General features: G+C 35.4%; 1 protein-coding gene across 4 annotated transcripts in view; it reads left to right on the top strand.

Moving 5' to 3' along the window:
• Positions 1-27,139, top strand: part of LOC122792228 (transcription elongation factor A protein 3-like) — a 1,160,229-nt gene that overhangs the window by 757,970 nt on the left and 375,120 nt on the right. For 2 of the 4 annotated variants that reach the window (XM_044059974.1, XM_044059972.1), the window contains 6 exons: positions 10,597-10,674; positions 15,568-15,645; positions 16,982-17,059; positions 18,628-18,714; positions 19,026-19,112; positions 19,424-19,510. In XM_044059974.1, coding sequence (XP_043915909.1) covers positions 10,597-10,674; positions 15,568-15,645; positions 16,982-17,059; positions 18,628-18,714; positions 19,026-19,112; positions 19,424-19,510 — 495 coding nt within the window. The remainder of the gene's footprint in view (positions 1-10,596; positions 10,675-15,567; positions 15,646-16,981; positions 17,060-18,627; positions 18,715-19,025; positions 19,113-19,423; positions 19,511-27,139) is intronic. The other 2 variants (XM_044059973.1, XM_044059975.1) reach the window with 2 other exon arrangements.

The following is a 27,139-nucleotide window of genomic DNA, read 5'->3' as shown; positions in this document are numbered from 1 at the left end:
CTACATTACACATCAATCCCTCAAACCCCTCCAAATCACTAAAAAACAACAAAAGCATTTCAAAGTATTTTAACCACTAAAAAGCTATTGTATTTAAAAAAATAACATTTAATGAATTTAATGATTCAGTAAGCACTATTTGTATGAGATGTTTAATATAAAGCAGACTGCCATTTTTTAAAGGAGACATAGCATATACACTTGCATTAAAAGAATGAAAGTTATGTGTGATCCAGGTTTAACTTGTAAAAGTATGAATGTTACTCTAATTATTTGATATCATTCCAATAATAAATTTTATATATGTATAAAGCTATTTTTTTAATACTTTGTTTATAACTTAGCATGTGTTCCCTGGCTGTTATTGCATGTCAAGAATACTATGAGTAGCACACTCCTGGATCTTTTTAAGAACCCAGAATGTAACTTAACATGCCTCTTTAGTGTCATTTGTTCCATCTTCTATTATATTTAATAGTACATTACTCAACTATGCGAAGGTATCAGAAAGTGTGCCACCTAACATAAATTTCATCATAATAATGATTAATTTTTAATGAAATTAATAATTTAACCTTTTAAACTTTAAATGAAAATAAGTGGCTTTAATTTCATATATAGCTAAAATGGAACTAATAATTTAAAGTAGGAAAAGAAGGAAAGAAATTATTTACTGTATAAAAAACAATATTCAGCACCTGTTCATACATATTTATGCACTTCTTTAAATTAATAAAATTCATAACCATGAAATACATTGATTTTCATTTCTCCTTCAGTTTGTTACTGTTTTTGTCTTTTTTAACCAACCATCTATTGTTGCATTTCTCTTCCAAGAAGTTGATAGATTCTAGTCCATTTCTTCTGTTTTTTCTAGGATTTTATTTTTCTGTATAAAGTCCATAGCATCTTCCAAGGTGTTAAAAATCTTCTTTCCTTCTGGAAGGTGAATCCTTGTTTATGCTGGAAACAAGATTTGTACTTTAACATTGTTTTTCTTTAAGATTTAGCAAGTGGCACACATGGTTTTCTCTTTGACATAAACTAATGTTGAATAGTCATTGTCAAATCTTATAGTATTTTATTTAATTTTAACCTTGATAATTAGTCCATGCGGCATTTAAGGCTAAATCCTTATCTTGACTTGAGAAAAGTTTACGATCACTGACCTTGGTGAAGGTGTTTTTTTTTAAGATGAGTTGGAAATTGATCTACATGCCTTTTTGATGCCAAAGGAAAAAGCTTTAGGCAGGTTTAAAGTTTTAGCAGCCAGGTATTAAGGAATTGAATCATACTGTCTCCCTCTTCTTTTTCAGGAATCCTGTAAATCCTGATATTATTCCTTCTAGATCTGTTCTCTAGGTCTTCTATTTTATCCAGGAATAAGTTATTTTGTTTCAGAAGAAAATGTTATTTTCATTTTAAGCAATCTTCTATCAAAATCAGACATTGCCTCTTCTATGGTTGAGATTTGTATTATTGTTGTTTAAAAGATTCACTCAGTGCTTCAACTTGCTTTTTATATTCCTCTTTAAAATTGTCAATTTTGCTTTCTAATGTATCAGTCTTTTCAGATAACTAATTGATGTTACTTAGCATAGCCTGTATGCCATTTTTCATTGTACCACTCTGTACACTGGGCTTAGAGTGGATCATTCTGAGACAATTCGTTCTTTCTAGTTTTCTTGACAGGAAAAAGAAATTAAAAGAGTTTCAAACTTGTTATTTTTTTGTAGTAAATCCTTCAGATGTTCAAGTATAAATCCATTAAGTTTTGAAATGTTCTATTTTTAGTAAAAATCCTGTCAGAGATGTTAAAATGAAGCAGAGCTAAAACATCAGTGCTGTTAACTGCTCACCATCTTGGCCACTCCCCCAACTGTTCATTTTCTGAGTGTTCTCTCATACAAGTGTTCACTCTAAACCGATCATTGTTTAGAAGCTTGCTGATGTGTGTGTGTGTGTGTGTGTATATATATATATATATATATATATATATATAAAATGCTGTGCTTCTTTTCCAACACCCCATTCTGAATTTAAGAATTTGTTGATTCCAGTGTTTATTATAGAAGTGCTGTTTAAATGCATTGCTGTGGACATTGAGAAGCCACAAGTAATATCTAGTAATGAGTATCAGTATGTACTGGTCATGATGAATTTGTAAGAACATTTCTGAAGCTGTACCATTACAAAAACTCTGTTATCAGAGGACTAGTACTGTTAGTGTCTAGAGTGGGTATCCCTAACGAGATAATTACTGATGCAAGCATATCCTTTATTTCAATGTTGTTGAATCAGTCATGCTAGTGCTTTAAGGTTAAGCAGTTAAAAGTATCAGTGTATCATGCATAAACTGACAATTAAGTAGAAAGTGCAGTCAATGTGTGAACCACAAGAAAATGTATTTGTTTTAGCACATTTGTCTACTCAATATGCAATAGAGTTCATTAGAAACACAAGCATCATTACACATTTTTGAGATGTATCAATTTATCAAGGATGAAATAGGTGATGCAGTTAATTTTTGAGATATCACAAATGGTTTGAATAAAAGTGCTATGACTTTTAGTAGTATTCTATTTAGAAAGTGAACGTATATAATTACTTGCATTTTAAGAGTGTATATCCAATATTCATGAAAATGAATATACCAGAAGGGCAGATGATCACAATATTGTCCTTTCCACATGTGAATTAATATTTGAGAAATAAAAATAATATTGTTATTTAGATGTTTTTGGAAAGAGAATTAATAAAAATATTCATGTGACTTTTTTAGTATTATGTAATAAAAAAAATGAAATATCCTTCAATTTTAAAAGCAGGTGTCCCAAATAGAAATTACAAGCATAATAGATTAAATAATTTTGTGAATACTGAAATTATAGCAAGAAATGAAGTGAATACTACTTGGAATAAATATGATAATGAGGATATTATAGCAGACAAAGTTATTAAATATATCATATGTGGTAATTGCAAAATATTAAAGGTAATACAGAATAATTTAGGGTAATAGGTGAAAAAATAATCATATTTATAGAAAGAAATATTTGTTGATGCCTGTTTTAGATAGAATTAATTTCAAAGTTGATAGACCTATTACCAACAAAAGTAAAGGTAGATATAAATGTGGGGAATGTAATAATGGATGGTTTGTAAATGAAATCCCTTATTTAGTGTTAAGTAGGTTTAGTAAAAGTGTTAAAATTAGACCTCATTATACTTGTAAGTCCAAATATTTAGTATATGTCACAACATGTTCAAATGTGAAGCATTTTGTATCGGTATGATAACTAGATTTTTTACCAAATGTATTGTAGAACATATTTATGCAATTAAAGTTAAAAATGAGAATAATACATTGTGCAGACACTAAGTGACTTGCGAAGATTTTAAAATGTTTTTACTTTTTGTAATAGATCATGAATATGCTGACCTAAGAGAGGGTGCTTTAACTATCAAATTAGAGATTGAAGCTAAATGGCAACTCTTTTTACAAACAGACAGAAATCATGGTTTGAATACTATTATTAATATCATTTTTTTTAAAAGAGGACAGTAAGGTTATTGAAATAAATAGCAAAGTAATAAATGAAGCCTTCATGTATTAAATGAAACTATTTTTGTAATGTTTGAATGAATGTTTATGCAATAATGAAGTTTTATGTATAGTAATTGAGTGTCACTTTAAGTAATTGGTTTATGTAGTCATGTGTTGTACAAAAAGGTTTTAAAGGTGTGCATGTAATTATGCTTGTATTTCTGATGAAGTCTGTTGTATATTGAGTAGAAAAAAACACTAAAACAAGTAAATATTCCTATGATCTGCATAATGAGTGTCCAAGGACTTTTTTATTTAGTATTAAAGTTGCACTTGAGTTGCTTTTGCTGTGGGGTTGGAGAAATGTAGTAGAAAGGTTCAATAATGTACTAAAAGTCATATGAGCAACATTAACTGATGCAGGTAGTAAGAACTGGGACTAGTTGGTTCCCTACTTGCTGTTCATGATAAAAGAGGTGTCATAAGCTTTGTTTGGGTTTATCTCATTTCAACTCTTGTATGGCAGAAATGCCAAAAGTCTGCTTGAAATTTCTAAATAGGCTTAGGAGGAAAACACCACTAAAAGCTGTGATAGAACATTATTAGGTTTAGAGAATATGTTCATGCCGGTTATGCACATATGAAAGAAGCACATTCAGAAATTGCAAGAGATGCAACAATAAGTCTATAATAAGAATGCCTGAATTACAGAATTTAACCTGGGGATCAGGTATTAGTATTACTATCTTCAACTGAAAACTTATTTTTGGGTAAGTGGAAAAGAACCACTAAGGTGACTGAAAGATTATATGCAGTGTGAACTGTGACAGTTGCCAACCTAAGTGGAAGATAGAGTAAATCTATCATATTAATATATTAAAGCCATGGAATGCAGCAGAATGTTCTATGGTTAGCTTGCAATCTGAAACTCATATAAGAGAGACTAGATAATGTTGTCCTGTGGTACAGCTAGGGAATCTTTGTCAAAAGTATAAAAGCAGGAAATGTAAGAATAAAAGGAATATTTTCAGAAATGCCTGGAAAAACTAAACTGCTTCAAGTAATGTCTAGTAATGAGGATCACTATGTACTGGTCATAACGAATTTGTAAGAAAACTTCAGAAGCTGTACCATTAGAAAAAATCTCTTGTCAGAGGACTAGTACTGTTAGTCTCTAGAGTGGGTATCCCTAACGAGATAATTACTGATTAAAGCATATCCTTTATTTCAATGTTGTTGAATCAGTCATGCCAGTGCTTTAAGGTTAAGCAGTTAAAAGTATCAGTGTATCATGCATAAACTGACAATTTAGTAGAAAGTGCACTCAATATGTGTGAGCCACAAGAAAATGTACTTGTTTTAGCTCTTTTGTCTACTCAATATGCAATAGAGTTCATCAGAAACATAAGCATCATTAAACTATATTTTTGAGATTTATCAAGGGTGAAGTAGGTGATGCAGTTAATTTCTGAGATATCACAAATGGTTTGGATAAAAGTGGTATGACGTTTAGCAGTATTGTATTTAGAAAATTAACTTATGCAACTAATTGTGTTTTAAGAGTGCATATCCAATATTCATGAAAATGAATATACCAGAAGGGCAGATGATCAGAATATTGTCCTTTCCACATGTGAAGTAATATTTGAGAAAGAAATTAATATTGTTATTGAGATGTTTTTGGAAAGAGAATATAATAAAAATATCTATGTGACTTAGCTTAGGAAAATGAAATATCATTCAGTTTTGAAAGCAGGTGTCCCATATAGGAATTACAAGCATAATAGATTAAGTAATTTTGTGAATACTGAAATTATAGCAAGAAGCGAAGCAAATACTACTTAGAATAATTATGATAATGATGTTAAAAGTAAGAGAGTCTTTATTGCAGATTTTATAGCAGACAAAGTTATTAAAATATATCGTGGTAATTGGAATATTTTAAAGGTAATAGTGAATTATTTAAGGTAATAGGTGAAAAAATGATTTTATTTGTAGAAAGAAATATTCATTGATGCCTGTTTTAGATGGAATTAATTTCAAAGTTTAGAGACCTATTACCAACAAAAGCAAGGGTAGACGTAAATGTGGGGAATGTAATAAGGGGAATGTAATAATGGTTGATTTGTTAATGGAATCCTTTATTTAGTATTAAATGGGTTTAGTAAAAGTGTTGAAAGTAGACCTCATTATACTTGTAAGTCCAAATAGTGTATGTCACAATATGTTCGAGTATGAAGCATTTTGTATCGGTATGACAACTAGCTTTTTTTCCAACTTATTATAGAACATATTTATGCAATTAAAGTTAGAAGTGAGAATAACACATTTTGCAGACATTCAGTGACTTGCAAAGATTTTAAAATGTTTTTATTTTTTGTAATAGATCATGAAGATTGTGACCTAAGAGTAGGTGCTTTAACTAACAAGTTGGAGACTGAAGCTAAATGGCAACTTTTTTTACAGACAGAAATCCTGGTTTGAATACCATTATTAATATCAATTTTTTTAAAGAGGACAGTAAGGTTTTTGAAATAAACAGCAAAGTAATAAATGAAGCCTTCGTGTATTAAATGAAACAATTTTTGTGGTGGTGCTGCGGTAGCGTTGTCGCCTCACAGTTAGAAGTTGCCCGTTTGATTCTCAGTTAGAGCGTCTTCTGTGTGGCGACATGCGTGAATGGGCATTCCTTTGTTGAAGGTTGTGCATTAGGCCCGGCAAGCCAGCACGTAAAAATCTACTGCCAATCATTAGCAGACCGGAGTTCCGCTGTGGCGACCCCTAACCGGGAAAAGCTGAAAGACACAACATGAATGAATGTTTATGCAATAATGAAGTTTTATGTATAGTAATTGAGTGTCACTTTAAGGAATTGGTTTATGTAGTCATGTGTTGTACGAAAAGGTTTTAAAGGTGTGCATGTAATTATGCTTGCATTTCTGATGAAGTCTGTTGTATATTGAGTAGACAAAAACAGTAAAACAAGTAAATAATGCTATGATCTGCATAGTGAGTGTCTGAGTGCTTTTTTATTTAATATTAAAGTTGCACTTGAGTTGCTTTTGCTGTGGGGCTGGAGAAATTTAGTAGAAAGGTTCAATAATATACTGAAACTCATATGAATAAAATTCACTGATACAGGTAGTAAGAACTGGAACTAGTTGTTTCCCTACTTGCTGTTCATGATAAGAGAGATGTCATAAGCTTTGTTTGGATTTACCCCATTTCAACTCTTGTATGGCAGAAATGTCAAACGTCTGCTTGAAATTTCTAAAGAGGCTTAGGAGGAAGAGAAAACAACACTAAAAACTGTGATAGAACATTATTAGTTTTATAGAATATATTCATGCCGGTTATGCAAATCTGAAAGAAGCACATTCATGCCTGAATTACAGAATTTAACCCAGGGATCAGGTATTAGTATTACTTTCTTCAACTGAAAACTAATTTTGGGTAAGTGGAAAAGACCCACTAAGGTGACTAAAAGACTATAGGCAGTGTGAACTGTGAAATTTGCCAACCTAAGTGGAAGACAGAGTAAATCTATCATATTAATATATTAAAGACATGGAAAGCAGCAGAATGTTCTATGGTTAGCTTGCAATCTAAAATACGTATAAGAGAGACTAGATAATGTTGTCCTGTGGTACAGCTACGGAATCTTTGTCAAAAGTATAAAAGCAGGAAATATAAGAATAAAAGGAATATTTTCAGAAATGCCTGGAAAAACTAAACTGATAAAACATAAGATGAAGACAGCACCTGGAATCAGGATTAGTCTGAAACCTTACAAAGTACCAGCATCAAAGAAATTAGTAAAAAAAAAAAAAAAGAAAAACAAAACAAAAACCCCTCCTATTTGGAGTAGCAGCAGAGTCATAGAGTGAATGTTGCAGCCCAGTGTTTGTATTCTATAAGCTTTTCGGTAGTATCAGATAGTATAATTATTTTAGAAAGCTGAGTAGGATTTCAAAGTTAGATAGCAATCCTTTGTCCAGAACTCAAAAGCTAGTAGAGAATCTAGGGAAAGCAGGATTCTTAACAACATTAGACTTGAAAAAGGGGTAGTGACAGATGCTGCCTTACCCTTAACTCAAGAAAAATTATCTTTTGTAACCCCTGATGTTTTATTTCATTACACAATGCTAGCATATGGCTTAACTGGAGCTCTAACCACCTTTCAGATACTCATGGATACAGTATTGAAACTCCAAATCATAATACGCATATAGTGAATATTTAGGTGACACGGACAGCCATTCAGATGACTGGGACTCTAATTTCCCAAAAGTACAGACTGTGTTAGAACCTGTAGAACAATTAGGCTAATCTGTGAGTGCTGAAAAAAAAGTTCATAGGTTCATATGTTCATAGGCTGGTACTAGGCTATCAGCCCTAGGGCCTATACAAGCCTAGCCATAACAATTCCCTGGCTATTTCTTCCCACACTATTTTTAATTTTTAATGGTGGAAGTCAACTATTTGGATACCTTATAGGAAGAGAGGTGGTAAAAACACAACTAGAAAACAAAGAAAGGATATAAAAATTGGCCTATAATCTTTACAAAAAATACAGGTGAACGCTTTTCTTGTACTATCTGGGGACTGCAGAAAATGTGTACTTCATTTTGCAATTATTGCCTGTCCTTTGCAAATTTTAAAGAAAATCTCCTATCAAAGTGCAATGGCTACTTGAAGCAGACAGAGCATTTCATGAACTGAAGGTTATAATTTCCTGAACTTGTATACTGGTGACTCCTGAGGATGTACATTGTGTAGAGCAGTAGTAGGTTTGAGAGCTTTATTATCCCAGGATATCCACTATGAGGAACAACCATTGTGGGACATTAGTCAAAAAAGTAGGCAATGCAGAGAAAAAAAACACTCAGCAACTGAAAGGGAAAGGATGACTTTGAAGTGGGCCTTCTATTCCATAAAGTACTAACAATTTGGCAGGCACTTTAACCTAGAGACAGTACCTCACTACAGTGGCTGAATAAATAACACGATGGCAATATAAAGTTATGCTGTTGGGCACTATCCATCCAACCCTTCCAGTATGCTGTCATGCATGGACTTGGACTGGCTAATGGTTTCTACATGTCTTACGACCCATTTGTATGAGTCCAAAACAAAGATTTTTTTTTCTGGGAGCGAGGTAGTTGTGACTTCTTCTTTATGGAAAATCAGGAATATACCTTTAAATAATTATTGTGTCTTTGAGCTCTTACATTTATTAATTAGATATTGGTTATGCTAGATAGAATAATAAGACACCAGTTGCCAATTTGTGGTGTATAAAGGCTGCAGCCTGTATAATTCTTGGGTAGAGCAGTGGCTATATCTGAAGATTCATGGATCAAAGAGTTGGCTGGCCCAGTTGGAGCCTGTGATGGATGTGGTATGAAGGAAAATATGAAGCAGAAGTTGTGTACAGAAGTGGAATGAGGCCTTCTGAGGCCTATAGTTGTGAACTATAACTGTTGGCCTATTTGCTAGAAGGGTTGCATGGTTCTGATCCCGTCTGACACAAAAATAAAATGGTGGAAGTACCTCTAAGGATTGTATAAATAGTGTAATTATTAACTGAGCCAAGCCAAAATGCATTGTTTTTCATTTCACCATTAATATACCTGTGTTTCTGCATATCACTGCCTGCAGCAGGTTTACAAAGTTGACCGTGAATGTATAGGTACACTCAGTTTGCCAAATGATGATGCTTTCATAGAATGAAATGTGATCTGTCAAATTTTGTAATGCTACCATTTCACTGAGTGGTGTTCTTTTGTAGATGTTTTGTTACGGGGGGTAGTGAGGGGTTCACGGGTTTAGGAAGTTGAGCTGTGTTTTGTGTTTCAGCACTGCTGATACATAGTGTTGCAGCGAGGCTGCCATCTATGGAGTTGTGGAACAACGCAGTAAGAGTGAGTTCCCTTTACCTGGACTGTTGTTCAGCCTCAGAATTAGTATATATTAAGTTACTGTTGTGTGGGACAACAGTAATAGTAGTGGTTTTTAATAGATCAAGAGTCAGTGTGTATTATTCAATGCATTGGCTCTTCATGAATGTGATATTTGATAGAGTATCAGACCCTACTTCCCTACGTGTGTGTGTGTGTGTGTGTGTGTGTGTGTGTGTGTGTGTGTGTGCGCTTGTGGCTTGTGTGTCTCTTTCTATATCCATACATGTAGTCAGAAATATGCAAATGGACAAGTCCATTCAGTGAAGGCAATTAACCACTATGTTTTTGGGAGGTAAGAGAAAACTAGAGTATCTGGAGAAAACTCATGAATACATATAAGTTATGCAGGAATATGCACCCTCCAGACAGAAACATAAGACAGTGACTAGAGTTCTAGACTAGACTGCAGACATATGCAATAGAGACCCTGACAATGAACGATCACATTGTCTACTTGCTATGCATCTCTGTTATCAAAGTGGATGGCAGAATTTCAGTAAAGCATCACTGCTCTGTGTTAAGATTTGAGCCATGTCACAAGGAAATGCATATACATGCTGTTGTCATTAGTCTGCCAGTTAGCTCAGAGGATTAAGGTGATAAGCTGTTAATGAGTTGCTCCTATAGTCCAGCATTTGATTCTATCTGCCTCCATGTGTGCAACCAGGGCTTATCTGGGTCATTGAGAAATTGGACTAGGCTCCTCAATGATTTCCTGTACCATAAGGATAGTAACTCTCTATCAGTGTATAAATGTGCATTCTTAGAACAAAGGTTTACATTGCATTACAATCAGGTATATATCAGGAATGTGGTATGGTGGCCAAATGAGGAATCTAAATAATCCTTAAAATATGGCTAGATAAGTTACTATGGAAAGAACATTTTAGTGGGCATGAATGCATGCTGCACTGTTAGTATGTTATTATTATTAGGTGTATAGAGCATTATCATACATTGACTGGTTATTATCTATAACACCATCATACTGAGAGGCAAGCAGTGCACTTTTCTTTGATTTAAGAAGTAATAAACATTTTCTCTGGAGGATCCTTATGAAGATTTTTTTTTCTTTTATCTTTCCAGAAAAGATTCTACAGACTCTAAATATGACTCCAAATCTCTTATATCCAAGAAACCATCTCTGGATACTGGAAAGGAAAGGTAAGGAGTTAACAGTGAGATTTTCCTTTACTTGTACTATTGCTCAACCTAAATGTTAGTAAATATTAATTTGCCATGGTGTGGGGGAGCACTTATTATAGTAGTTTTGATAACTCAGGAGTAAATGTGTGTTTTTTCAATGTATTGGCTCCTGATGAATGTGACATTTGGTAGTGTATCAGATGCACACACACACACACACACACACACACATATATATATATATATATATATATATATATATATATATATATATATATATATGTATATATTTGGGGTCTATATTAGAACATAGACATTTCATAACTTCAAATGTCCTAATATTGACCCCTATTCAGCAAACGGTGAAAATAGCAAAGCTGCAGAACACCAAATTTCTTCCTAGGGAAGGAATTTGGTTGGCCGTTCCTGTAGCTTCGCTATTTTCAGCCCTGTAATGGAAAGTTACGGGTTGGGATCAGGTAAGTGTGTGATTGTGTGGACGTGAGGTTTAGGGTGCAGGGTAGGTGAGTTAGGGTTAGGGTGTGGGTCAGGTAAGTGTGTGATTGTGTGGACATGAGGGTTATGCCGGGGTAGGTGATTTAGCATTAGGGTGCGGGTAAGGTGAGTGTGCGAAAGTGATGGATCTTAGGGTTAGGGTTTGAGTTAAGGTAAGTAGATAGCTAGTGGTGTATGTACAGTTTAGTGTATGGTTAGATGTAGGATTTTAGGTGAATGTGTGTGGATTGCTGTTTGTTTGGTGTGCTTGTGTTGTGTGTATGTGTGTCAGAACAGCAAATTTTATCCCTGGGAAAAAATTTGCTGTTCTGCATGTTCGATATTGTCAGCGTTCACTGAATAGGGGTCGATATTAGAACATTCAACATTTTAAAAAGTCGATGTTCTAATATAGACAGATATATATGTGTGTGTATGTGTGTATATATATATATATATATATATATATATATATATATATATATATATATATATATATATATATATAAAATATATATATGTGTGTATATATGGATCTACTACCATAGAATGAAAGAACAGAAGAACGAAAGTGAAAATCAGCTGCCCACTAGTTCGAAACCACACTTGAACGAAACTACACTTGATGGAATCACATTACACTGAAAATATTCAAGGCGAGTGAAATAACCCAAATCCTGAATGAAAAAACGTAAAACAGGTCAGCTCTGATCAGCAGCAGCTGCCTATAACATCTCCAAAGTGATTTTATGTGCTGTACATTTAAATAGTGAAACGAGAAGTGATTTGTAGTGCTGCACAGTACTCGATGTGAAGTGAAATTCAGTCCAGTACAATTGATCAAACGTATATACATGAAGGGAATTACATCTGCAATAAATGGGAGGTAGTCTTTACGAATTCTATATTAGTGTACTCATCTCTGTGTTCCAGAATAGTTTTGAACTGACATTCCCGTCTTAGCAAGACTCTTTTTCGGAGAAGGAGGGCACCCAGAAACCATACGTATACGCAATTCATCCACTCTGTTCTGTTCTCTTGCAATTGTAGACATCACGCTTCCTATATCAGACACATGCTTGCCTAGTAAGCACTTAAAATGGCGATGCCAAGCCTCAACACTATTTTGTGTCCTTAGCAAACAAAGCTCATTCAGAATTGCAATGTTCCAAAAGGGTATAGGGAACAGAGGAGGAAACCTGAACTGTGTGACATGACGAGTGCTGAACTTATGTGGTTTACCCAAGACATACCACTCCATGAAATATCGGAGTAGATGTTCACCCTCAACTGGGAAATTCTTTTTTAAGTCATGGAATGTTGTTACTACGCCATCTTCTTGAATGAAAGCAAGAGCAGCCAATCTCTTAACTGCTAGCTGAAAGCGAATACATGTATTATACAAACTGCCCAACCCGAGACTTTGAATCTTCCTCCACAGGTTACAGCAGAAGTGAAAAAAGCATCCTTTAGATGTTACATTTTGTATGTTACATTTAATGCTTTTTAGTGTGGCGATCTCAAGGTCACATAATATATAGGATACCCGGTACGCAAGTTGTTCTGCAGATAGTAGACTGAGTAAGCCAGTCCAAAGGTAATTGTAGGATTTTAGTGATTTCTTTGCCATACGGCAATACACTAATGGAACAGACTTACTGTATGGTCCACACTTTATAAACGCATGTATGGTTTATAGCTGCCTGCAATGCTTATGTTTCACAAAATACTTGCCATCCATTAACCAAATAGCTTTGGATAAATCTACGAGATTTTGCTTTGTTGTAAATAGCACCATGATATTTTCTGTGGCAGAGTCGCTTAATGTTTTCTGCAGAAATAGGTCAGTTTTTAAAGGGAACTCTTCAGCAGTAACATCTTACAAAGTTACAGCCCTGCATGATGCTTGTCTACCTCTGCTTTTTAGGCGAGCTCGTCTCACTTGCTGCAACATGGACTTCCTACTTGGCATTGCAGGTCAAAGTCAAGGGAAGTGGATGCTAACGCAACATCTACTATGAGGCAAGCAGAATCTCTAGACACAGCAGCTCGTTCTTTAACATTTTGGCAAACAACATATCTTTCAATATTGCTAGGGTCTCTGGGGTGGTTATGTTCCACAGTCTTAGCCAATTCTTCTACAACAGTAGTGGCATTTGTTATAGCTCTTCCCTTGTATTTCCCCGTAATTTTGTGCTTACAGCATTAGTACTTTCTGCTCTTGCTACACTTTTCAAGGTAGTACAGAAACCCTTCCACAACTAGTAGCTGCTTTCCTTTTCTTGACGTGACAGTGTTATACACTTTCCCTAAGATTCCTGCTGCGGAGGTTACCATATTCGCCATATTGGTGATATTTTCCATTAAACGTGTTACTAGTAGCAGAAACAGCAACAAAAGATCCACCGGAGGTGCAGCGTTCCAGAATTATATACGTAAAATTCAAACAAGTCTCAAACGGAACGCTGAAGCTTGCTATTTCAATTCAAAGACTACTTACAACAGAAAGTACTATATGTAACGTAATCCAACGACACAACACAATATTCACGAAGTAGGAGCTTCCTTTATTCAGTAAGCGCTTTCACCCAATGAGGGCTTCATCAGACTGTACAAATGAGTAAAACAAGCACAGTCCTTATATACACAAGGCAATTAAATAATTAAATATACAATTAAAACATTTTGTGAAGAATATATGTATTTAAAATGTATTTTCTAAAAAATATACTCAACATTAGTTCATGAGTCAGTATATAGAGTGTATGTATGCATTAAAATATATATATATATAAAAACATAGAAAGTGTAGGAACATATATAAAGATTCTATCAATTTTCCTTACTAACTCTTGTAGTTCCCAATGCATCCACTAGATGGCAGTACAAAACATGGTGAGAAGTCCTATATAACATTTTTATAGATATGTAAAACTCATATAAAGAAAGCATATATATATACACTAAACCTATTGTGTTGATAAATAAACACATAATAACTAAACAACAATACAATCCTTAAACAGTAAATTCATACAACTCCCATATTAATGTTGTGATACCTGTATGAAAGGTAGAATAATGGTTGGACAATAACATAACTTACTCGTAGGTGGAGACAATACCCTTAAAAATATATAAACTTCAAATATTATTTCTTTATTGCCCTCTTAAGTCTTCTTTTCTTCAGAAATGGATATAGACTAATTTTATCGTTAAGGCCTGGGGGGCAATCTGCCTTACATCTAATTATCCATTTTGTTTCCATTTCTAAGGTGAGAGTTTCTAAGTCACCACCCCTAGAGTTAATACCCACTGTCTGTATTACAAAAAAGCTAAACGTATGCATGGGGCCCTTTGCTTTATGATGTTTGGCTAATGCATTCCTCTCATCACCTATTCTCATGCTGTAATTGTGCTCCCTGATCCTTTCTCTCAGTTGTCTATTGGTTTTACCAATATAGAAAGCAGTACAGGAGGAGCACTGAGCTAAATATATAACATTTGCCGTCCTGCATGTGGTACCAGTTGTGAATTTAAATACTTTGCCTGACAAAGGTAATTTAAATTCAGTGCCAATATTAATAGAAGTACATTGGTTACAATTATGGCATGGCATAGTGTTAGTAGAATGTACATGATTCTCTATATGTCTCCTGTGTTACTAGTAGCGTTTACATCTATAAATGTTACCGCATGTCATTATTCGCACACCTGTGCTTCGTATAAATGGATGTTCTTTAAGGTGTGGTTTCGAACTAGTGGGCAGCTGATTTTCAAAAATATATCTCTTAACTATACATACATCACAAATATGTGCACACACCCACACCCACACTCACAAACACACACACACACACACACACACACACACACACACACACACACACACACACACACACACACTTACACATTCATACATGTATGCACAGCTATATATATATATATATATATATACACACACATTTATTTAGTGTAGGCAATCAACCACTATATTTTTGGGTGGTAGGAGGAGACTGTAGTATTTAGAGAAAACCTCAGTGATCCCCTGGACCACACACAGAGTAACTCCCTATGAATCTATAAAGGTGAATTCTTGTAATACAGCTTTACATTGTATTACAGTCAGGTTTATATCAGGTATGTGGTATGTTTGTTAAATGAAGCAATTAAATCATCCTTAAAAATATGGAGAGACAGGTCACTGTGGAAAGGACATTTTAGTGGGCATGAATGCATGCTACATTCTTAGTATGTTATTATTATTAATGTACAGAGTGTTATCATATATTGACAGGCTAGCATCTATAACACCATGGTACTGAGAGGTAAGCAGTACATTCTTCTTTGATTTAAGAAGTAATAAACATTTTCTGTGGGGAATCCTTATAAAAGTTTTTTCTTTTATCTTTCCAGAAAAGATTCTACAGACTCCATATATGACTCCAAATCTCCTATATCCAAGAAACCATCTATGGATATTGGAAAGGAAAGGTAAGGAGATGGCACCTGGCCCTTAAGTACGTGCGAGATTTTCCTTTACTTGTACTATTGCTCAGCCTAAATATTAGTATATATTAATTTTCCATGGTGTGGGGAGCACTTATTATAGTGGTTTTGATAACTCAGCACTCAATGCATATTTTTTCAATGCACTGGCTCCTGATGAATGTGGCATCTGATAGTGTATCAGACACACACATACACATATATATTTTCATAGATGTATAGATATAGATAGATAATATCAAAAATATATTTTGTAAATATACTTGCATCGTGCACACACACACACACACACACACTCACACACACACACACACACACACACACACACACACACACACACACACACACACACACACACACACACACACACACACACACACACACACACACACTTTCACATTCATGCATGTACACACCACTATGTATATTCACACATTTATTTAGTGTAGGCACTGAGCCACTATGTTTTTGCAAGGTTGACGGAAATTGGAGTATTTGGAGAAAACCCATGAATCCATATAGACATGGGGCAAATATGGACTCTCCACACATAAACAAACACAGGTAGTGACAGGAGTTCAAGATTAGACTGTTGACTTGTGTGAAAGAAACCCTGACAGTGGACTATCACACTGTCCAGTTACTATGCTTCTCTGTTACCAAAGTGGAGGGCAGAATCTCAGTAATGCATTATGCATATTAAATCCTGTAACTTACCACCATTATTCTGTGTTAAGAAGTGAGCCGTTGCAAAAGGAAATGCACATAATTTTTACTATCATAAGGATGGCAGTTAGCACAGAGGATTAAGGTAATAAGCTGTTAATGAGCTGTTTCCTGTAGTTAAGGGTTCGATTCTCTCTCAGTTCATGTGAATTCAGTGTTGACTCTGAGCAGGTCCCTTAACTAGAAATGCTATATGGTAATTGAGAAACTGGAAGAGGGTCATCAGTGATCCCCTGGACCACACACAGAGTAACGCCCTATGACTCTATAAAAGTGTATTCTTGTAAGACAGCTTTACATTGTATTACAGTCAGGTGTATATCAGGTATGTTTGCTAAATGAAGCAACTAAATCATCCTTAAAATATGAATAGACAGGTCACTGTGGAAAGGTCATTCTAGTGGGCATGAATACATGCTACATTGTTAGTATGTTATTATTATTAATGTATAGAGCATTATCATACATTGACAGGCTAGCATCTATAACACCATGGTACTGAGCGGTAAAGCAGTACAGTCTTCATTGATTTAAGAAGTAACAAACTTTTTTATCTGGGGGATACTTATGAAGGCGTTTTCTTTTATATTTCCAGAAAAGATTCTACAGACTTCAAATATGATTCTAAATCTCCTATATCCAAGAAATCATCTCTGGATATTGGAAAGGAAAGGTAAGGAGATGGCACCTGGCCCTTAAGTACGTGCGAGATTTTCCTTTACTTGTACTATTGCTCAACCTAAATGTTAGTATATATTAATTTGTCATGGTGTGGGAGAGCACTTATTTTAGTGGTTTTGATAACTCAGGAGTCAATGTGTACTTTTTAATGCACTGGCTCCTGATGAATGTGGCATCTGATAGTGTATCAGACACACACACACATACACACACACACACACACACACACACACACACACACACACACACACACACACACACACACACACACACACACACTAGGGTTACCACCTGTCCCACTTTGTGAGGGACAGTCCCTCTTTGGGCAGTTGTTTCCTGACAAAATATATTAACAATGGCAAATGTCCTGAGATTGTAGGACATAATTATGTCCCATATTTTATGTAATAGTTGCATAAAATAGTTATTTCTGTATCTAAAATACCTAAATGTTACAAGAAACAGAATAAGCAACTAAACTGCTACAGGATTAAGCTTTTATTTATGCAACAAAGTACAGTTCTATCCTTTCTACTGACTGTGGGTATGTGTCATCCTGTAAAATCTGATGTATGTCCCGAAAATGTCCCACTTTGGCCATTTGAAAAGGTGGCAACCCTAACACACACACACTTATACATGTACACACAACTATGTATAAACACGCATATTTATTTAATGTAGGAACTCAACCACTGTGTTTTTGGAAGATAGAAGGAAACTGGAGTATTTGGAGAAAACCCATGAATCCATATAGACCCGGGGAGAATATGCACTCTCCACACATATGCACAGGTAGTGACTGGAGGTCAAGACTAAACTGTTGACCTGTGTGAAAGAAACCCTGTCGGTGGACTATCACACTGTCCAGTTACCAAGCTTCTCTGTTACCAAAATGGATGGCAGAATCTCAGTAATGCATTATGCATATTAAATCCTGTAACTTACCACCATTATTCTGTGTTAAGAACTGAGCCATTGCAAAAGGAAATGCACATAATTTTTACTATCATAAGGATGGCAGTTAGCACAGAGGATTAAGGTGATAAGCTGTTAGTGAGTTGTTTCTTGTAGTCCAGAGTTTAATACTGTCTCTCAGTTCATGTGAATTCAGTGTTGACTCTCAGCAGGTCCCTTAACTAGAAATGCTATATGGTAATTGAGAAACTGGAAGAGGGTCATCAGTGATCCCCTGGACCACACACAGAGTAACTCCCTATGACTCTATAAAGGTGTATTCTTGTAAGACAGCTTTATATTGTATTACAGTCAGGTATATATCAGGAATATGGTATGGTTGTTAAATGAAGCATCTAAATCATCCTTAAAATATGGATAGACAGGTCACTGTGGAAAGGACATTTATTGGGCATGAATGCAAGCTGCACTGTTAGTATGTTATTATTATTAGTGTATAGAGCATAATCATACATTGACAGGCTAGCATATATAACATCATAGTACCAAGAGGTAAAGCAATACATTCTTCTTTGATTTAAGAAGTAACAAACATTTTATCTGGGGGATCCTTCTGCAATTGTTTTTCTTTTATCTTTCCAGAAAAGATTCTACTGACTCCAGATATGACTCCAGATCTCCTGTATCACTGTCTGTCAAGAAACCATCTCTGGATATTGGTAAGGAAAGGTAAGGAGATGCTATGTAGCCATTTAGTAACTATTGTATCTAAGATGTATGCAATACGAATATATACTCTTGACATTTAACAAAACATTGAAAATGTCCCTGTCCTACTGTGCTTTCTGAAACCATTGACAAGTGATCATCTTTGGTGATGTAAGTTATTTTTCAGTGCATGAGAACGATGCACATGTTGTGCACACGTTGTGCCTGCAGCTCCCTATTCTTGCTTAGTCAATTTTACTAATCCATTTTAGATACAAAGTCACTAACAATCTGTATAGGAGCAGAATAAATTCATTCTTTTATCTTTCTAGAAAAGATTCTACTGACTACAGATATGACTCCAGATCTCCTGTATCACCACCTGTCAAGAAACCATCTCTGGATATTGGTAAGGAAAGGTAAGGAGTTGCTATGTGGCCATTTAGTAGCTATTGTATCTAAGATGCATGCAACATGAATATATAATCTTGACATTTAACCAAACATTGAAAATGTTCCTGTCCTACTGTGCTTTCTGAAACCATTGACAAGTGATCATCTTTGGTGATGTAAGTTATTTTTCAGTGCATGAGAACGATGCACATGTTGTGCACACGTTGTGCCTGCAGCTCCCAATTCTTGTTTAGTGAATTTTACTAATCCATTTTAGATACAAAGTCACTAACAATCTGTATAGGAGCAGAATAAATTCATTCTTTTATCTTTCCAGAAAAGATTCTACTGACTCCAGATATGACTCCAAATCTCCTGTATCACCTCCTGTCAAGAAACCATCTCTGGATATTGGTAAGGAAAGGTAAGGAGTTGCTATGTGGCCATTTAGTAATTATTGTATCTAAGATGCATGCAACATGAATATATAATCTTGACATTTAACCAAACATTGAAAATGTCCCTGTCCTATGGTGCTTTCTGAACCCATTGACAAGTGATCATCATTGGTGATGTAACTTATTCTTCAGTGCATGAGAGAGATGCACACATTGTGCCTGCACCTACCCAGGCTGCGTCTCCATTCTTGTTGAGTCAATTTTACTAATCCTTTTTAGATATGATGTCAGTACAATCTGAATAGGAGCAGAATAAATCCATTCTTGGAAAAAGACTTTACTTTTTGTTGGCCAGGTAAACCCACTTTGCAAATTGTCTCTTGTTGTGATGACCAAGGAGCACTGTCTGTTTAAGTGATTCTTCAGAATCACAGTAGCCAAATGAATGTGTAAGGAATCAAATCTTGTACCATGAGGACAGAAAGTAGCTCATTTAATCCTGTCCTCTAATACTCATACTCATAGGGAACTTTAGTTACCCCTCTATAATTTGGGAATAACCCCAAATTTGCTGTCACAGAGATTCCGAGAATATGTAAACACAAATACCCAGACAAGTTAGTGCATTCATCTAGCAGAGGTGCAAATATGTTATACCTGGTACTCACAATTATGGGGGAGAGCTGCACCCCCCCCCCAGTGTATTGTCCTCTCTGGTAAGGTTAGACTGCAAAGCAGTCTCCTTTGAAATAAGAATCAAGTCTGCAACGCCAGCAAACCCAGTAACAGTTAGAAACTAGTCCAAGGCAAGCTACTTTTTATTAAGTGATAACCTGTCAAAATTTCAAGCCCACAGCAGCCTATTCAGAATTATTCACAGAAATTCTGTACAACCATGTGAGTGAATGCAGAGAGGCTACTGTGCCTACTGGAAGGCGCAAAACTAAAAAAAAAAAAAAAAAAAAAAAAAAAGAACAACACCCTAGTGGACTTCAAAATTAAACAAATTAAACAGGTTGTACAACAAAAGAAAAAAATGTCATAGCTTAAATTAGGAAGTGTAACAACAAACAAGATTAAAAAACCTCTCTTTGAAGTGTATAGACAACTAAGAGGACTAAATAAGTCTAAAAATGAAATTATGAGCTAAAGATAGCATCTCAAGCCAAGGGCAAACATAAGGCCTTTGTTAGCTGTGTCTGAAACCTCAAAGGCAGCACACAGCAATGTACTGAACTGTTGGTAAATGGAGACACTTTCACAGAACTGGATATATAGGGAATCTTCTGGCTGACACATTCAGCTCCAATGTTAAACTCCCCCAGCCCCAGCTGACCCCCAGGAAATGCCATTTAAAATAAGCCCTCCAACTAGGTAGCAGACTTTAGATGTGCTCCCTAAGGAATAGAATACAGCTTTGATGGGCCCCAATAATATCCCAAGATGCCTTCCTAAATCACCTGAAATGTGACCTATCAGGGCCACTGTTGTCAGTATTCAACCATAGCCTCAAGATAGGCTTCATGCCATGTGAATGAAAGACTGCAATAGACATCCTTCTGCACAAGGGCAAACCATCAACAGATCCTGAGAACTACAGCCCCATTAGTCTGACTAATCTCATATGCAAAGCCATGGAAAGAATTATCATGGAAATTATTAACAATAACATAGGAACCTATAGATATTGGACCAATCCCAGTTTGAGTTCATCAAAGGCAGGTCATGCCTACTAAACCTGGTGGACTTCTTTGAGAAGGTCACCAAGGCACTGGAAGTGGGAAAAACAGTGCATAATGTCTACCTTTACCTAATTAAGGAATTTGATACAATATCCACATGGGCATTGTAAACAAGGTCATGGAACTGGGAATAAACCCCTATGTAACTCACTGGATAGCCTGCTGGCTCATAGACAGGCTCCAGGAAGTTAAGATTGGAAAAAACACCTCTACAAAGAGGCTGGTCACCGGTGGGTCCCCCAGGACTCTGTGCTTGGTCCAAGTCTACTCTTCTTTGGCATCTGTTTTTTGGCAGTCAAGGCAAATGTTAAGGGTCTTTGGCTTGCCAAGTTTGCAGATTACTGCAAGCTAAGAACAATCATAGAAACCCCCAAGATGCTAATATCTTACAGGAGGGCTTAACACAGACAAATAACCAATGACAAACTAAACTAAATGCCATGAAATGCACAATAGTAACTTTTGGAAAGTCAGCCATCCAGGAAAACTACCTCATTGATAAAACACCTGTTAAAGTAGACACGGGGATTTGGGGACTCATGTAGATAGTAACATGGCTTTTGAACAACATGTGTCAAAGGTTGTAAAATAATCATGCTATGTCACTTAACTTGTAAGAAACGCATGGAATCTAGGTCCATGCCAGGCAATGCACCACTGTACTCAGCCATCATCAGGCCCATCATTAAGTATAATGCCCCCTTCTTATGTATCTCACCAGGCATATGCAACGGCCGGAGCATTCACAGAGGTTCCTCACAAAAAAAACACAGGGTGTAAACATAATATCCTATGCAGATTGCCTCAAAGCTTTATCTCTACAGCCTGTCTCTTACAGACTGCTGAGAGGTGATTTATGCCCGGCATAGAAGGCATTCTTGGATCCCTCTCTGATTGACCTTTTACATATCCACAAAATGAACAGCACCAGAACTATTAGATCTAAGGATTTAAACTTTGCTTGCAACCTAAACGGGATATACTGGAGGGACACATATGTAACTCACAGAATTCTCATTCTCTGGAATACGCTTCCCATTCATGTAAACAGAGCCCTTCCCTACCCTTATTCAAGTGCAACCTGGAGCAGTGGGTGGGAAATCAGAAATTCACTCCTGGTCTGACATCTATGTTTCTGATGGACAGAGACAGACATTAAATCATGCCCTAACATACATCTCTTAAAATAACTTCTAAGGCACAATAACTTATATGATACACTTGGATTGAATGGCTAATCTTATAAAGACCTCAATGGTCATTAGCCCAGTATATACCTATGAACCTATGAACCAGTGAACTGCAAGGCAGCCATACTTCTAGGGCTATTGTGCAGCAATTACTATGATGAGAACTCTCTGTCTGGGAAAAAAGGGGCCCTGACATTCATTATAGTGAGCAACCTAATTCATGTCAAAGAAGAATCAGTATCAGCAAATTTCAATATTTGCAATTGATTAGTAAAATCAAGACTGGTGCTGATCAGTTAAGTTCTATTCATTGCAATTGACTACTCAAGTATATATTGTAAGTTTATTGTATGTTCTCCACAATTAATTGCTCAGTCATATTACTCTGTGACCCTTAGTAATGGCTGAAAGGGGTCAATAGAACAGCCCACTTACCCGGTCAACAAATATAAATAAATGAACAAGTGAATAAATGAATGAATAGATAAATAATTAAGCTGTCATTTATGTTTGCTTAGCTCATAACTAATGTTTATTATTCCAATCAGTATCTCTGTATGATTTAATTTTTCTGTATATTATTAACAGTAAACAGAGATCTTAGGTGTAACATGATTTGCACCTGGATTGTGGCTTAAAAGGGCTCATGGACCAGCCTCCCTACCCAGTTAAATTAAAAACAAATAAATACAAATATGTCAGACATTAGCTGCTTTGTCCTAAGAGGGGAGAGCATGTAATCCTGTGTCACAACTGTCATATTTGCATGGTGCAGTGTACATTGCATTAAATGCTAAATTCCAGTGTTCTTTGGTCAGAAGTAGTAACACTGCTGCAGACAAATGTAATTTATGTACACTTAAATGAGTCAGAGATAATTTATATATGTACCTGTCGGTATATGTTGAAAGTATGTGATATAATCTATAAAGTATACAGTTGCTTTCAAACTAGATTCTTGGGTACAGATAAGTACTGCATGGCAACTTGGTTCCAGTGTACAATTTGAACCTTTATCTGTTGTCATTGTAAACTCTACTATTAAATATAATGTAGTAGACCCTTCTAGGCTTAAGCAAGCAAATGGTTTGGTTATGGAATCAGGTAAAATAATTCAGCATTAAGCCCCTTATAAATAAATGACTAAATAAATGAATGAATGCAGGAGTGAATGAATAAGTAAAAAGATAAAGACATGCTTCATAATATATCTAGGTCATCATACCTAACAGTTACAACAGTTTAGACCACACACAAAGCCCATTCTGCTTTTAATTGCATATTTAACTAGGAAAGAGACCACAGCTCTGTCTTCTGTGACTCACACAGAAATTAGAATTGAGGCAGAGCCTAGATGGCCAACTGAGAGCAGTGAATTTTGAGAGCTCCATAAACTAGTATAATAATATAGGAAAAAATTATTATTTTCAATTTTAAAATATCAAAAATCTATAGATAAACTAGTAAGCTACATAAATATCAATTTTGGTGGAGATGTACAAAAATTTTTCTGTCAAGTAACTTGGAGATATATTGAGTCACTGAATATGAACAATTCAAGGAATTCTCATGCAGATGCTGCTTTGAAAAAAGAACTGCAATTAACTCATTCTCTCCAGCAGAGCTCTCTTGAGTGTGTACCTTTAACTCCTAGTGGGTGCGCCCTCAGCCTTTAAAAAACATGAATTTATCACATTACAGTTCTATCAAAATAACTGACAGAGGTCATATATCAATACAATTGTGTTTGCCATCATGTATACTTAAGATAAAATGTTCTGATACCTTGTATGTAGCATAGTTTTGTAATTATTAATGCAAACATGAACAAGCAATATTTGATGCCTAGAGGCGCAGTAGGAGGTAACTACAGAAACAGCTGGAGACATCACTTGGCTGTAGTGAGGTAATGACATCAACCTTATAGGAACTATCTGTGAAGATGGATGACTTTAAAATGACTTAGAAAACCTCAGATTAAATTCTCAAAAACAGACTGATACTTTTAAGGAACTATTACAGCAACACCATACAAAAATAACACATATAGGGACTTCTCTAAATGACATTGAAGGGAGACTCAAAGAAGAAGAATTCCAAAATGAATTTCTGCTTAAACAGAATACATGGCTGCTTAACAAAATAGATGACTTAGAAAATATGGAAAGGAGAAACAACATAAGGATCTTTGGTCTGCCTGAAAACACTGAAGGTGAAGACATTATTTCATTCTTAACAACCTGGATTCCTGAATTTTTAGAGATGAAAGAGGGATTTTCATTTGGAATTGAAAGGGCGCATAGAGCACTGAGGAAACCTGCTTCTAACTCAACAATTACTCCACCTAGATCCAGAGTTATACTTTTTTATCATTTCTGGACAAGGAGCTAATATTAAAATCTGCTCAGAGAAAATAACCCCTAAAATACAATCAAAGCCTGATAAGGTTTGACAATAATTATTCTTTCAGAATACTAGAACAAAGGAAAAAGTCTGGCCAATAATAAAACTGTTGAAACAAAACAACATTAAACCACAGCTGACCTTTCCAGCCAAGAAAAAAATACTTTTTGCCAATGAGATGAGAACCTTTAATGACTTAGAAGAAGCTACTATATTCATCAAAAACAACAACATAGTGTCTATACCAGAAGAAATGGAATGGATGGCCCCTACTCTTAAAAGAATAAAAGAAACAAATCCTTGGACTGATGCTAAAAAGAAGAAACAAAAAACTGATTCCAAGATAGCTGCCCCAAAAAAATAACTCTTACAACTACATCTCTCAAAGTATCAGCTGATATGGTACATCACTTATCATCTGTTTTTATTAAAAAAAATGAGGGTTTCTTAAACAACTGAGAAACAGTAATGATTTATTCAGAATGTTCAAAGAATCCAATAATTCTTCACAAACAAAGGTAGGTCGAGATGGGTTACTATTTACTTTATATATAAGCCAAACAACGCAACATATAATACAAACATAGAAGTTTCTATTCCCCTACTTGAACTCAGTGAATACTTATCTTGTTCATTTTTCATTGATTTTACTTATAATAATTTAAGTAATTAATTAACTAATTCAACAAGGTACCATTCATCAGAGTTCAGACTCAAATGTAACAAATTAACATCATATATAATAGCAGTAACAGTAGAGTGTTTTGAAAAAAAATGTTGTCATGGTGACTAATGCCTTCTTCAGTTAAAGTATGATTTAGAAATGTCATGTATATCCTGGTTAAATAATAGTAGCAAGTTCTTAGTATAAATGTCATCATGATTCTGTCTAAATATAGTTAATATCAATTATTGCAGGTATCACAGCTACGAGTGCTGTTTGATTAATCCTGATATGGTGTGCATGGATGCAGCTGTGTCTGGCAACTAGTAGAAATGTCATTATCATTCTGTCTAAACATTGTTAATATCAATATGGCAGGTAGCATAGCCTCAAGTGCTGTTTGATCAATCCTGATATGGTGTGCGTGGATGCAGCTGTGTCTGGCAGCTAGTACAAATGTCATTATCATTCTGTCTAAACATAGTTAATGTCAATATGGCAGGTAGCATAGCTTTGAGTGCTGTTTGATTAAGCCTGACATGGTGTGTGCGGATGCAGCTGTGTCTGGCAGCTGTTGTATGTTGCCGTTTTCATCTCCAGGAAGCTGTGGGTTGTGGCTTGTGATCGAGGTTTACTGATGCTTGTGTATTAGGAAGAGACATTTGGTGTTTTAGCCTAGATCCAGGGGAAGGGGGTGGAAAAAACTGTGATTTGGGATATTTTGGAAGAGAATTGTTTGTTTACACATCTGCTGATTGAGAGGTGGGAAGGCTGGAAAAATATGTTATCTCTTGTTGTGGTGGCTTGTTGGGAGTTTTTTTTATCTGTTTGCTCTCCATTCTTTTCCTGGCTGCTGCCTCACTGAAAGGGAGGGAATTTAGGCTTGAAGATGCAGTGAAGTGAAGCTTTGCTTCAGGTGCATTGCGAGTCTCTTGTATGCAGTACACAGACACACTAACAGAAACAGATGCTCCCAGGTTGCTATGCTAACAGAGACAGAGTGACGATAATGGTTAAAGGCTCTGAGGAGCCTCCGAGATGATTCTCGGCAATGAAGTTTTGGTTTAAAAAAAAAAAAAATATATATATATATATATATATATATATATATATATATATATATATATATATATATATATATATATATATATATATATATATATATATATATATATATAAAATAAAAGGGCTGTTTTAAACCACATGTACACATATTGATGGTCTCCCAACACTTTGTTTAGCTCATTAAGTTGATTCTTGATAAAAATAAATAAATAAATAATAAGCGCAATTTTATATTTAAAATGTATTTTGGTCCAAACACATTGAGGACTTACATAAGTGTGGAAGTCTGAGTTTTCGTGAAAGACTAAGAGCACTTGGTCTTGTGCCGTACCCTTTGCCATGGTCCAGGAGGTGAGCTTTCTCGGAAGTGTTTGGCATATGGGGATAGCTGATTCTAGGGGTGTTTGGGGTTGCTGGGAAGTGATAGAGAGTCATCAGATTTCCTTCATGGAAATATCTGTGGGAATGGAAGGTGCACTGAGTGGTTCACTGGCAGTGTAGCCAGTGCATGGAACAGGCTGGAAAAATGGAACAGGACAAATATTGGTTTGGATATTTTAAGAACAGCCTGGAAACACACCATATGAACTA

The sequence above is a fragment of the Protopterus annectens genome, chromosome 1.part2, assembly GCF_019279795.1.
Source record: "Protopterus annectens isolate FY-2018-M chromosome 1.part2, PAN1.0, whole genome shotgun sequence".
Classification (NCBI taxonomy): domain Eukaryota; kingdom Metazoa; phylum Chordata; order Ceratodontiformes; family Protopteridae; genus Protopterus; species Protopterus annectens.
Note: the sequence above shows the minus strand (reverse complement) of the source record. Positions and strands in the feature narration are given on the sequence as shown.